Raw genomic sequence first — 14,749 nt, 5'->3', positions numbered from 1 at the left:
CAGCCCCTATCAGCCATTTCAGTCCCTCAGTCTTCTGCAGTACGTGCCAGATGACGTGGAAGCGCGGGCACGAGTGCCCATCAGGCGCAGAGAGGATGACCAGCCAGCAGGTAGCTTCTCTGTGCGGGCGGCCAGCAGGACACCAAGGAGGACCAGAGCCGCGGCGAGGGACAAAAGGCTGATAGGGGCTAGAAGCAGCTCCAGGTGAGTAAAAATGGCTGTGGCTGGATAGTGTAACGGTTAACCTCCTTAGCGGTAACCCCGTGCTGGACACTGGGTAAGCCGCTGGAGGTTGCCGCTAAGGCCCTGCTGGGCCGATTTTCATAATTTTTTTTTTTGCTGGACGCAGCTAGCACTTTGCTAGCTGCGCCAGCACTCTGATCGCCGCCGGCCCCCGCCCGATCGCCGCTATCTGTTGCGGCACGCGGGCCCCCCCCAGACCCCGTGCGCTGCCTGGCCAATCAGTGCCAGGCAGCGCCGAGGGGTAGTTCGGGACTCCCAATGACGTCGGTGACGTCATCCCGCCCCGTCGCCATGGCGACGGGGGAAGCCCTCCAGGAAATCCCGTTCTTTGAACGGGATTTCCTGATCGGAGATCGCCGAAGGCGATCGAAGCGGGCGGGGGGATGCCGCTGAGCAGCGGCTATCATGTAGCGAGCCCTGGGCTCGCTACATGATTTAAAAAAAACAAAAAACAAACTGCTGCGCTGCCCCCTGGCGGAATTTTTCATACCGCCAGGGGGGTTAAAGAAAACCTGTAACAACAAATAGTTTCACTGGGGGGTACTCACCTAGGGTGGGGGAAGCCACCGGATCCTAGGCTTCCCCCGTCGTCCTGTGCCCCACGGCGTTCTTGCTCTGGCCCTCCGAACGGCAGGGATGTAAAAATTTACCTTCCCGGCTCCAGCGCAGGCGCAGTATCAGCTCTCTGCTCGGAGATAGGCGGAAATAGCCTGTCAGGCTTGTCGAGCCTGGATTGCCGGAGACTTCGGGGGAGCCAGCGCTGGTTTGCCTGCAGCTACAGCAGAGCGGGAAGCCTCATTGGGACCCTGAGACTTCCCCCTACCGAGGTGAGTACCTCCCAGGGGAACTTTTTTGTTGTTGTTGCAGGTTCTCTCTAAGGGCTCTGCCTCTGACACAGGGGACCAGGGTTCGAATCTCGGCTCTGTAAGCCAGCACCTATTCAGCAGGAGACCTTAGGCAAGTCTCCCTAACACTGCTACTGCCTATAGAGCGCGTCCTAGTGGCTATAGCTCTGGTGCTTTGAGTCCGCCAGGAGAAAAGCGCAATATAAATGTTATTTGTCTTTTTTATTTGTCTTTGTCTAAAAATAGATTATACTCGTTCGCCTCGACAGAGTTCCCCAACACTGTCCTCAAGGCCCACCAACACTACGTGTTTTGCTGAAAACCACAAACATGCACAGGTGAGGTAATTAGTGTCTCAGCAGAGCTCATTAGTTACCTCTGTGGATTTCTACAAAACATGCACTGTTGTTGGGCCTTGAGGACAGGGTTGGGGAACACTGCTTTAAGACGATAGCATGTTGGTCCCAAATAGGTTGAACTAGAATAGCTCCAACAATGCAGGAGGTTGTCCATTTTTGTTTCCCAAACCATGAACAAAAATGTGCATGAAATGGAAACGGGCCCATACACTTTCGTTAACGTACAAATATCATCTACACAACAGCAACTTGCACTACATATACTGGAAAGAAGCCCTCAAAGTAGTTTGGTTGTCTTTTTTTATTCTGTGTCACTAATCTGCCTGATCAAGCCTACTATTTTCTGTTGTTCTGTGCATCATTTTATTTCGCCAGTTCATCTGCTGATGTTGCCTTTTTCCCTCTTTTTAGTTTCCCATCTCGCTTGCACTGTACACCTCCCCTCCTGAAGATAACCTGAATCTCCTGCGCCTCTATTTCCGGACTCTAGTAACGGGAGCCCTGCGCCAGGCCTGGTGTCCTGTCCTCTATGTCGTAGCTTTAGCCCATGTGAACAGCTTCATCTTCTCACAAGACCGTGTGGCTGAGGTAGGAGAGGATAGCGGAAAGTATAATTTATGATGGTTTTATAACAGTTTTTGCAGCTTGGAAGTTGTTCCTCAGCTACAAACATGCTGGATGTTCTGTCCAGAGAGCTCAGCTCTGCTACCATTGTCTGTTGTATCTTTAACTAGCTTTTTGTTGTCTTGCAGGAAGTTGATGCAGCAAGAAAAAGCATGCTGAGAAAAGCCAACCTGCTGGTGGATGAGGTAAGTCCCTTAGGCTTAGTTCACTCATAAATCTGTACATTTCCGGTCCAGTTCTGTTCTATCAGTTTTACCTGACTGAACTGGAAATAGACACCTTTAACCACTTCAGCCTACAGGGTAGGGTTGCCAGGTCGGCTGATGGAGAAAACCGGACAGGGGGTGGAGTTAGGGGCGGAGTCAGAAGCGCACTTTTATGTAGAGTGGGGCTAAGCAATGGGCTTTTTAAAAAATGTTTTTTACAGTATTTATATCGCACTGACATCTTCTGCAGCACATTACAGAGTACATAGCCATGTCACTAACTGTCCTCACCAGTACATGCACATAAGAGACCACTTTTCACCAGTAAATGCACATAATAAGAGACCGCTTTTCACCAGTAAATGCACATAATAAGAGACCGCTTTTCACCAGTAAATGCACATAATAAGAGACAGCTTTTCACCAGTAAATGCACATAAGAGACAGCTTTTCACCACTAAATGCACATAAGAGACCTCTTTTCACCACTAAATGCACATAAGAGACATCTTTTCACCACTAAATGCACATAAGAGACAGCTTTTCACCAGTAAATGCACATAAGAGACAGCTTTTCACCAGTAAATGCACATAAGAGACAGCTTTTCACCAGTAAATGCACATAAGAGACAGCTTTTCACCAGTAACTGCACATAATAAGAGACAGCTTTTCACCAGTAACTGCACATAATGACAAACAGCCAGTTGTCCCCAGTATATGTAGCCAGGGATATATGTGCCCAGTATATGTAGCCAGAGGTATATGTCCCCAGTATATGTAGGCAGGGGAATATGTCCCCAGTATATATAGCCAGCGGTATATGGGCTCAGTATATGTAGCCAGGGTGTATATGGGCCCAGTATATGTAGCCAGGGTGTATAAGGGCCCAGTATATGTAGCCAGGGTGTATATGGGCCCAGTATATGTAGCCAGGGTGTATATGGGCCCAGTATATGTAGCCAGGGTGTATATGGGCCCAGTATATGTAGCCAGGGTGTATATGGGCCCAGTATAGTTAGCCAAGGTGTATATGGGCCCAGTATATGTAGCCAGGGTGTATATGGGCCCAGTATATGTAGCCAGGGTGTATATGGGCCCAGTATATGTAGCCAGGGTGTATATGGGCCCAGTATATGTAGCCAGGGTGTATATGGGCCCAGTATATGTAGCCAGGGTGTATATGGGCCCAGTATATGTAGGCAGGTGTCCCCCCCCCCCCCCCCCCCAGGAGGGAAGCAGTCAGCGCAGAGAAGAGGGAGAGCGGTGAAGAAGGGGGCCATCTCCCCCCCTTTGCTCACCTTAGGGTCCTCTCCCTCCCTCGCTGTCTCCTCCGATCGGTGTGTGCGGTGGCTGGCAGAGGGGCGGAACTTACCTTCCGTGTCTCCTCCGTCTGGTGACTGGTCTCGTCGCAGGCGCCGCGCGGGATGAGTTACCACTACTCTGGTCTGATGCAGACCAGAGCAGCGGCTGCGGCACCAGAACTTCCGGCCGGCGCATGGAGCGACACGGAAGGTAAGTCCCGCCCGCTGCCAAGCGCCACCGCCAGTCAGCCACACACAGATCGGAGGAGACAGCGAGGGACGGAAAGCATCTAAGGTGAGAGAAGGGGGGGAGATGGCCCCCTTCTCCGCCGCTGCCCACCGCTTTCCCTCCACTGCGCTGCTCTCCTCCTGCTCAATACTGACAGCCGCCGGAAAAGGCATAAAACCGGACATCTTAATTGTCCGGTTTAGCATGCCTTTTTGCACCGGACACAGCGGCCAAAAACCGGACTGTCCGGTCTAAAACCGGATACCTGGCAACCCTATGTCTCCTCCGATCGGTGTGTGCGGTGGCTGGCAGAGGGGCGGAACTTACCTTCCGTGTCTCCTCCGTCTGGTGACTGGTCTCGTCGCAGGCGCCGCGCGGGATGAGTTGCCACTACTCTGGTCTGATGCAGACCAGAGCAGCGGCTGCGGCACCAGAACTTCCGGCCGGCGCATGGAGCGACACGGAAGGTAAGTCCCGCCCGCTGCCAAGCGCCACCGCCAGTCAGCCACACACAGATCGGAGGAGACAGCGAGGGACGGAAAGCATCTAAGGTGAGAGAAGGGGGGGGAGATGGCCCCCTTCTCCGCCGCTGCCCACCGCTTTCCCTCCACTGCGCTGCTCTCCTCCTGCTACAGGCGGCTGTCAATACTGACAGCCGCCGGAAAAGGCATAAAACCGGACATCTTAATTGTCCGGTTTAGCATGCCTTTTTGCACCGGACACAGCGGCCAAAAACCGGACTGTCCGGTCTAAAACCGGACACCTGGCAACCCTACCACAGGGTTGAAATTTTTTTGCGTCTGAGCAACTTTCACCTCCCATTCATTTGCTAATAACTTTATCACTACTCGGCACAATGAATGGATCTATATCTTGTTTTTTTCGCCACCAATTAGGCTTTCTGTGGGTGATACATTTTGCTGAGAATTAATTTATTGTAAATCCATTTTAACAGGAATATTAAGAAAGAAATGGAAAAAAATCATTATTCCTCAGCTTTTGGCCATTATAGTTTGAAATTAATACATGCTACCACAGTGTTCTCCCCAGAATATTTTTTCAGCCGGGTGGCATGAAAAAGTAGCCGGGTGGTGAGGGTCACACTGGGTTCGGAATCACACTGGGTGTCGAGGGGGAGGGGGGGGAGGGGTTGGGAATATGCTAGGTACAACAGGATGGGTGGGGGCAGCCCAGGATAAATCACACGCAATATATGCGCACACACACACACGCAATATATGCACACACACGCAATATATGCACACACTGTACACATCCACATGCTGCACACACACACGCACACACTATACACAATATATGCACACACTATACACAATATATGCACACACACACACGCACCACAGACACACCGCACAGACACACACACACACACACACACACACACACCACACACACACACACACACCACACACACCACACACACACACACACACTATATGCGCACACACACCATATACATACCATACCACATACACACACACACTTTAAGAGGGCCAATCATCTGTCATGAAGATACTCTGCTATGAATATCAGGAAGAGGCTGCTGAATAAAGTGCCCTGAAGTTTAGACTGCAATAACTACAAGTATTTTTCAAGTTCAGATAAAATTACAGCTAAACTGCTTTTTTATTTTCTAGAAATATGGTCAGTAATGACACCCTTGTTATAATCTCTCAGCAGAAATCTTCTGCAAGGTTACAGCTCTCCTCTCCACATCTGTTTAATCACTAGTGTGCATTAGTGAGGAGTACAATACAAGAGAAGCTAATGCTGTCTGCATGTAAGGCATTTACCACAGCAGCGGCTGTGAGACAGCCCCCCTCCCCCCCACCGTTAGGACAGGAGACTTGCCGTAATGAATAGAGCCAAGCGTCCCGCAGTACAAGTTTATCTGTCCTGTGTTTAACTTCACAGGACCTTTCCCCGCCCCTCTACACTACGAAGGGATCTGGGGAAGAGGGCGGAGATAGCAACCCTGAATAACAGCGAGCTGGCTGCACAGACACAGCCGCTGCTGCTGTAATGATTCGAGAGAATCATTCTGCTACAGACCAGACCAGGGCAAACGGCAGCCGGGCGGGAGGGCAGGGTCAGGTGGTCGCTCCGCCCAGCTGAAAGGCTCTGGGGAGAACACTGCTACCATAATTAAAACCTATGTACTTTATTTACCAATTTGTCCCGCTTATTACACCATTTAAATTATGTCCCTATTTTACAATGTATGGCTCCGATATTCAATTTGGAAATAAAGGTACATTTTTTCAATTTGCGTCCATCACTATTTAGAAGCCCATAATTTAATAAATCATATTGATATACTCCTTTGACATGCATATTTAAAAAGTTCAGACCCTTAGGTAACTATTTGTTTTTGTTTTTTTTTATTATTGTAATTTTTTCCACTAACCCTCCAGGACAGGTATACATCGAGACTTGGCCCCTCCCAGGAAACAGGAAACATCCACAAGCCTCTCTATAAATAAAAAAATCCGTCAGGTGATCGGCAGTATGGATGTTTCCTGTTCCAGGGACAGGTCTCTCTATACCTGCGCTGCATGTCCTGGAGAGCCTGGGTGGCTAAGGGCTGTTGGCGTGGCGGAACCTGGAGGACAACTAGCTGTGGTGAAGTTGGGGGGTGTCCGCTTACCTCTCTGAAGAGCATTGTGGTGTTATCGGGGGAGAGAGGGCCGCAAATGGAGTTCTTGGATATGGCAGGCGCCGCCGGCTGGACTGACGAACAGGCACGCTGCGGGAGTAGGCGGAGGCTGAAGCGGGCGCAGCGTGCCAGACGCTAAGATGGCGGACGGAGCACTTCCGCTTCCGCGTGTCGTAATTTCCGCCCGCCGGAATTAAGAACCTGCGGCGTTCCTCGCGTCTCTGCACTCGTGCAGGACGCAGTATGGAGGCACAGTCAGCACCAGTATCCGGAGCGAGTCAGGCGGCTCCTGAGGAGGATCTGAGACAGGAATCAAGGGATTCCAGCAAGGTATTGGTCACAAACAAACGGTGGTTTATGTGATGCCTATGCTACTATGCTGCAGAGATATTTAATGCTGACTGCTGCTAGAGGAACTTTGTATTAGTGATAATCTGATGGTTAAAGATTGTATCACTTAGTATGCTGATATTTTTTGTTGCTAAAACCCAGGTGATGAGTTGTTTAGTGACAGTGGTTTTTTGGGGTTTTTGTGTATTGTTGCAGGCAACTCCAGCTTCAGGCTCAGGTTCAGCTCCAGCATCAACAGAAGCATCAGAACCTGTTAGGCCTAAAAAACGCTGTCCCTCTTGCAATATAAAACTGCCAGTGTCTTGGAAGAAATTACTATGTCAACAATGTGCAACTAGAGTATTGAACGAAGAATCTGCAGTAGCTTATAAAGATTTCCTTAGGATGGTGCGCAAGGAAATGTCTGATTCCATGAAAGTTTTTAGGGAATCAATGTCGGCTCAAACTATGGTTTATCAACCTCCAATTGTTATTACACAAGTACCGAGTGGTTCTGGAACTATGTTCCCAGCCACCTCAGGGGCACAAACAATATTTCAACCTATAAATATTGATCAAGCGGCCTCAAGTATAAACTTACAACCACCAGTTATGCCTGTGGAACAGCCGGGGGCAGTCTCTGCCATTCCCATTGATACACCGGTAGAGGGGCAGATACCAGGGGCAGAGTCTGGTCATAAAAAGGCTAGAACTAAAACAGATCGCCCGGTGCTATCTGATTCTGAACCAGAAGAATATTCAGAGGACATTTCTGAATGTGATTCAGAGGATGAGGTATCAGAAAAAGATCAGGATAAGCCGTCAAAATTCAGATTCTCGGCTAATGAAACGGATGAGCTTTTAAAAGCTATTTATGATTCATTAGGTCTGAAACAAGATTCCCCAGCGTCCATGTCTGCACACGATGCTTTATACGCAGGTATGGAAGGTTTAAAGCCCATGGTCTTTCCTGTTCATCCATCTACAAAACATTTAATTGATAGTCAATGGAAGAACCCAGATAGAAAAGTTTTTCTATCCAGGGGTTTCAAAAGAAGATTTCCCTTTGCTGAGGAGGATTGCAAACAATGGGATAAATGTCCCAAATTGGATGCAGCCTTCTCACAAGTTCATAAGGAAAATGAACTATCTTTTGAGGATCTAGGATTCCTAAAAGATCAGTCAGATAAAAAAGCGGAATTCGCGTTAAAAAAGACGTGGTCGGCAATTTGTGCGAATTTTCGTCCAGCTGCCGCAACCACTTGCGTAGGTCGTACATTAGATATGTGGATGCATCAGGTAATGCATCATATTAAAATGGGATCTAGTAAAGAAACTATTCTTAATTCTTTCACAGTAATGTTTAAAGCTATAAACTTTATAATTGATGCAGCAACGGAGTCAATTCGTTTAACCGCTAGGGCTGCAGCTTTATCTAATGTAGCCAGACGGAATATCTGGATTAAAACCTGGGAAGGTAGTAACATATCTAAAAGTAAATTATGTACCATTCCCTTTTCAGGGGATTTGTTATTTGGGCATCAACTAGACTAAATACTAGAAAGATCCTCAGATAAGAAGAAGGGATTTCCTAAGAAAACCCAATTCAGACCAGGGAAAAGGTTTTTTCGGAAAAACCGTCAAGGCAATAAGCCCAGGCCACAAAACAAACGTAAGTCCTGGTCTTTTTCAAGGGAACAGAACAGACCAAACGCCTTGTTTGGAAGTTCAGACCCTTCAACAAAAAAACAGCAGTGACAACGAACTGGCTGTGGGGGGAAGGCTGGCCCTATTTTACCCACAGTGGCAAAGGTTTACAACCAGCCCGTTTATCCTCAGTCTAATACAGTCAGGGTATCACATTGTGTTCCATCAAAAACCTCTGACAAGATTTATAGTGACAAAACGATTTCAGGCAGTGGAAGAACAGATGGCTATAAGTTCTATTCTACAAGATATGATTCTAAGGAAGGTAGTCACTTTGGTTCCAATCCGGGAGCAGGGGAGAGGTTTTTACTCAAGGATTTTCCTAGTGAAAAAAACGTCGGGGAATTACCGTCTCATATTAAATCTCAAACCTTTAAATCCATTCATAAAGCATCAGAGTTTCAGGATGGAGTCAATTTTTTCTCTCAGGAACCTACTGACAGCCAATTGTTTTATGTTAAGCATAGACCTCAAGGACGCATACTGGCATGTCCCGATCGAGGAGAAATCTCAAAGATTTCTCAGGTTCGCAGTGAAGGAATCCTCAGGGATAACCCATTATCAATTCCGTTGCCTCCCTTTTGGCATAAAATCCGCTCCGAGGATTTTTACCAAAGTGATTGCCGAGATAGTAGCAGATCTACACAGGAAAGGGATCATGATTGTCCCTTACCTGGACGATCTGTTGATATTTGCAGAATCAAAACAAATACTGTTATCTCAAAGAGAGATTGTGGTGCAAACTCTCCAGCAGGCGGGATGGATCATAAGTCTGGAGAAATCACAGATGGGTCCCACACAGAAGATACTGTTTTTGGGATTTTTAATAGACTCAATTCACCAAAAGATGTTTCTACCAGAATTGAAAGTTTTGAAAATAATACAGCAAATCCAGAATTTCAGACAACTAGAAAGTATATCAATCCGAGATGCCATGAGATTACTGGGACTGCTAAATTCAGCAGCTCCAGCAGTCCAGTGGGCAATGAAGCATGTTCGAGTATTACAGGCATGGATCCTGAAGAACTGGAACAAGTCAATCCAGTCTTTGGATCTCTCAATACTAATACCGGAATCGGTAAAGGAAGACTTACGGTGGTGGATGAATCCTTGCACACTTACCCAGGGAAAGTCTTGGAGTTTTCCAACTCAAATAATCTTAACTACAGACGCAAGCATGTCAGGTTGGGGGGCTCATGTTCAGGACTTCAGAGTGCAGGGTCTCTGGCAAAGTCATATGCAAGGTCAGTCTTCAAACTACAGAGAATTGATGGCCGTGAAATTAGCTCTAATAGCAACACAGCATATAGTGGCAGCAAAACATCTGCAAGTAAGAACAGACAACTCCACAGTAGTAGCGTACATAAATCGCCAAGGTGGAACAAAGTCGCAGAAATTGATGAATCTTTCACTAGAGATATTGGACTTAGCAGAGCAAAATCTTTTGTCACTTACAGCAATACATCTGAAAGGATCATTGAATACACTAGCAGATCTGCTCAGTCGCAAACAGTTGTCGAACATGGAATGGGAATTAAACCAGGAGGTTTATCGATGGATAACAACAATCTGGGGCAGTCCAAGCATAGATTTGTTTGCCAACAGGGACAATACCAAATGTCATCAGTTCTATTCCCTGAATACCAGAGACAATCCAACAGCGATAGATGCCTTGGCACAGACATGGGATTTCGAACTGGCGTTTGCCTTTCCACCACTGAATCTTCTACCGTTAGTACTGAAAAAGGTAGCAATATCCAAAGTAACATTGATTTTGATTGCACCAAATTGGCCGAGAAGATCATGGTATCTCATGCTTCTCAAGTTGAAAATAGCGGAACCAGTACTACTTCCGTTTCTAGACAATTTAGTGTCAATTCGGGGGCGAGTTGTTCCACAACTAAACAAATGGAAATTAACAGCTTGGCTACTGAGGAATTAATTCTGAAGAGTTATGGACTATCAAATAAAGTAATAGACACTCTGATTAAAAGTCGTAAGAAGAATACAAGAGCAATATACATGAAATATTGGAAAACCTTTAATCTGTGGAAAGAACAGACAGGGTTTAAAGCAAATGAAATTGCTACCGTACTTGAATTTTTACAAAGTGGCGTAGATAAAAAATTGGCCTTAAGTACTATTAAGGTCCAGATATCAGCACTTTCAGTTTTTTTGGACAAGCAATTAGCGGTGCATCCGTTAATCGCTCGGTTCATCAGGTCAGTAGAAAGGAACAGACCTATTCGGGTTAAGCCATTTCCAAAATGGGACTTATCAGTGGTATTAAAGGCCTTGACCAAACCTTCGTTTCAGTTTTCACTTGATATGGATTTACGGTTATTAACGTTTAAAACTATTTTTTTGGTAGCAATTACATCTGCAAGGAGAGTAAGCGAGTTGGAAGCTTTATCTTGTAGAGAACCTTACTGTATTTTTTATGACGACAGAGTAGTATTAAGAACTAGCGCAGAGTTTATTCCGAAGGTAGGAGACATTTTTTATCGTTCTCAAGAGATTGTGTTACCAAGCTTCTACCCGATGCCGTCAAATGACAAGGAGGAAGAACGACATCATTTAGACGTAAGACAAATGCTGCTAAATTATCTACAAAGAATTCAAAGTATAAGGAAGACGGAAGCTCTATTTGTAAATTTTACTGGGAAATTGATAGGTCAGAGGGCTTCAAAGAGAACAATAGCGAATTGGATAAAGTTATGTATTTTGGAAGCGTACAAGGTTATGGAGGCCACGCCTCCTAAAGATCTTAAAGCGCATTCTACCAGGGGGACAGCGACAACTTGGGCCTTCAGAGCTGGTGCTTCCCCGGTGGAAATCTGTAAAGCAGCAACGTGGAAGAATTTGGGGACGTTCATGCGGCACTACAGATTGGATCATATATCGTCATTGGACCAGGACTTCGGTAGAAAGGTCCTGCAGGCGGTCAGCCCACCCTAAGGTTAGTTTCTTGGTCATCATCTCGATGTATACCTGTCCTGGAGGGTTAGTGGAAAAAACTAAACATTAGCTTACCTGGTAATTTTATTTTAGGTAACCCTCCAGGACAGGTGGGGTAACCCGCCCATATAACATATAATTATAACTGTGTATAATATGTTTACTCTAAACATTGGTATATATATATATATTTACATGGTATAAATAGTTAGGTGTCAGGTAGTTTAGACCTGTTTGGTTATTTTCTTGCATAATACTGCCGATCACCTGACGGATTTTTTTATTTATAGAGAGGCTTGTGGATGTTTCCTGTTTCCTGGGAGGGGCCAAGTCTCGATGTATACCTGTCCTGGAGGGTTACCTAAAATAAAATTACCAGGTAAGCTAATGTTTAGTTTTTTTTTTTTTTTTTTCATTTAAACTTGTATGTGGGTATTTTTGGTGTGGGAGGTAGTTCACATTCCAAGCGAACGCAATTGAACATGACATGCAGTGCATCGGCTATAGGCGGCAACAAGTGTGAACTAACACCCTCTCCCTTTCTGTCACAGCAAAGTTTAAAGGGAAGGTCGGAGCAACCTAAAAATAAAAAATCCACTTACCTTGGGCTTCCTCCAGCCCCTGGAAGCCATCGTCGCAGCTGCAGTGGTGCCCGATCTCCTCCACTGCAGAAGCCGACCTTGCCAGGTTGGCATCTTGCTGCGCTCCAACGTGCTGCTCACTGAGTCGCCCTGATGTCATCCGGGCAGTACTGCGCAGGCGTAGAACTACTGCGCCTGCGCAGTACAGTCCAAATTATGTCAGTGCGGCTCCGAGAGCCGCTCACGCATCTGCAGTGGGGATCTTGAGCTGAGAGGGACCCCGGACCACCAGCGTGAAGCGGAGCTGCGGCGTGGGCACAGGACGGCTGGCAGGGGCTGGAGGAAGCCCCAGGTAAGTGGATTTTTTTATTTTTAGTTTGCTCGGATGTATCCTTTAAAGGCTCTGTTTAGTTCGGAAAGCGGAATCCAAACTGTGAAGCTCAGCGGAGTTCAAGTCTAGTAGCAGTTACACCTTGTTTTCACACTTCAATTCAGTGAAACCCAGCAGTGATGCATTGTGGGAGACTTCATATGCTCACAGATGTTAGCCTCCATAGGGTTATACAAGTGGAGTTCACTTATTTTTCTCATGTTTTTGACTTAGTTATTAACTTTATTTTTTACTTTTAAGGGTCTGCGGAAGCATCTCTTGTACTTCAAGCAAGTATCCCGGGACAGTCCGGTGGGCTTTGACATGTTTGATGAACTTCCTCCTCTCAGACAGAAGTATCTGCAGCTGGTGACGGAAGGATCACATAGGAATGCTCCATCTTAGTGACTTTCGTGTGGCTGACTTGTGGGATCCCCATGAGATGGGTCATTGTCATCTTCTGGTATATTAAAGCTACAGAAGGAGAAGCAGTTTTTTTAGTCCATGAAATGTCTTATTCCTCTTTTTCATGCTGGCCGTATATCACATCACATGTATTACATCAGCAGATGTAAGCAATGCAGAAAAAGTACACGTTTTTTTTCAAGTCAGAGACTCTTAGCCTTTTTATTTGCAGCCATATGCATGACAGTATTGCTGATTCGTGGAGTGTATGAAATGGCAGCGTGTGTGCTTAGCAGGCGGCATTTACACTGTTGCAGCTCCTTTTAATAGAAATTCATCTTTCACAGTCAACTTTTCCCATTGATTCCTTCTAAAGCTGATAAAGCACTGCATACAGGGGCGGATCTTGTATGAAGCGGCCTGAATCACATGACTCAGGTGGCTTCTTCCTAGTTGTGGTGTCAGGCTAAAACTGAAAGTGCTGTGCTGAATGGTGAGCAGGAGAGTGAGGAAACATGCGACCACCTCGCTGTGACACAGAGTCAGTACAGAAGCTGGCCCAGCAGAAGCAATGAGGAAGAGACACCGCCTCCGCCAAAGGAGGAGGGAGACCCGCAGCCAACAGGAGACTGGCCCTGAATGATGCAGCAGGAGAAGGGTGTGTGTGTGTGGCACTGAGCGAGCTCTGCTAGGCTGCACTGCAGTGTCTGATGTCAGACTGCTGTCTGCACTGCCCATCCCACGTATGTCAGCATCTCACTGTATCATTTGCGCCAGACCGTTCTACACATGCGTAGTTCGATCTGCACTGCCAATGAGGCTGCCTGACGCCTTGATCCAGAGCAGAGAAGAAGGACCGGTAGGAAGCTTGACTGAGGGGGTGGTGCTGACAGCCTGAATTCACTAAGCTTAACTCCTGTCTTTAATAACTCTTCTGAGATGTTTTACAGTTATCACAATTATATCACCATGGTGATAACTGTAAAACAGCTCAGAAGAGTTATTAAAGGGGAACTGAAGTGAGAGGGATATGGAGGCTGCCATATTTAATTCCATCTAAGCAATACCAGTTGCCAGACCCTCCTGCTTATCCTCTGCCTCCAATACTATTAGCCATAGTTCCTGAACAAGCATGCAGCAGGTCACGTGTTTCTGACATTGTCAGATTTGATCAGATTAGCTGCATGCCTGTTTCTGGTGTTATTCAGATATTACTGCAGAGAAATAGACCAGCAGGGCTGCCAGGCAAATGGTATTAATTAAAAGGAAACAAATATGGCAGCCTCCGTATACCTCTTACTTCAGTTTCCCTTTAAAGACAGGAGTTAAGCTTAGTGAATTGAGACCAATTAATTGTTTGCTTCAGGCAGTAAATAGGCCAGAACTGTCCCTGATTGCATAGGAGAGTAACCTTCATTCGCCCTTCTAATGTAAACAAGGAAAGCTGTAGAGGCAAAGATAACCCTTTAAGACTTGTATGCTCGTATCAGGAAAGTCACCCTGCAGGGTTCGTGACTCGTTCCCTTGGGCTTCAGTACAGAGCTGACGCTGTACAGATGCGTCACTACCATCCAGATTAGCAACATCTAATGCTATGGAAGGGGGTGGTAGGACAATGAGCGGTGCACAATGGAGCAGCTTGCCGTAGGTGGGGTGAGTGGGGAGAACAATGCAGTTGGGCCGGATCTTTAGGAGATGTTGAGAAGCCGCTGTACACAGACTAGATTCACTCTAGATTCTTGACCGAGGTGGTCTTTACCGGCCGCCACGGCTGAGTTCAAGCCAGCATGTGTACATGGGTGGATTGGCAGTCAGGTACTTCATGGTTAATTGTTTATTATTTTGATGGTGGTTTTCCTCCTTGCTTTAATATGCTTTGGGTATGTAGGACATGGCAGAGAATTTAAAGCAAA

The 14,749-nt window shown here is 46.6% G+C and overlaps 1 protein-coding gene across 1 annotated transcript in view; it reads left to right on the top strand.

Annotated features, from left to right (window-relative positions):
• Positions 1-13,038, top strand: part of RPAP1 (RNA polymerase II associated protein 1) — a 101,840-nt gene extending 88,802 nt beyond the window's left edge. Inside the window, exons 23-25 of the mRNA XM_068254291.1 lie at positions 1,859-2,035; positions 2,200-2,256; positions 12,693-13,038. Of these exons, the coding sequence (XP_068110392.1) occupies positions 1,859-2,035; positions 2,200-2,256; positions 12,693-12,836 (378 nt within the window). The 3' untranslated portion in view covers positions 12,837-13,038. The remainder of the gene's footprint in view (positions 1-1,858; positions 2,036-2,199; positions 2,257-12,692) is intronic.
• Positions 13,039-14,749: the final 1,711 nt, after the last annotated feature.

Source organism: Hyperolius riggenbachi, chromosome 9, assembly GCF_040937935.1.
Source record: "Hyperolius riggenbachi isolate aHypRig1 chromosome 9, aHypRig1.pri, whole genome shotgun sequence".
In the NCBI taxonomy this organism is placed as follows: Eukaryota; Metazoa; Chordata; class Amphibia; order Anura; family Hyperoliidae; genus Hyperolius; species Hyperolius riggenbachi.
This window is presented reverse-complemented; position numbering and strand designations above follow the sequence as displayed.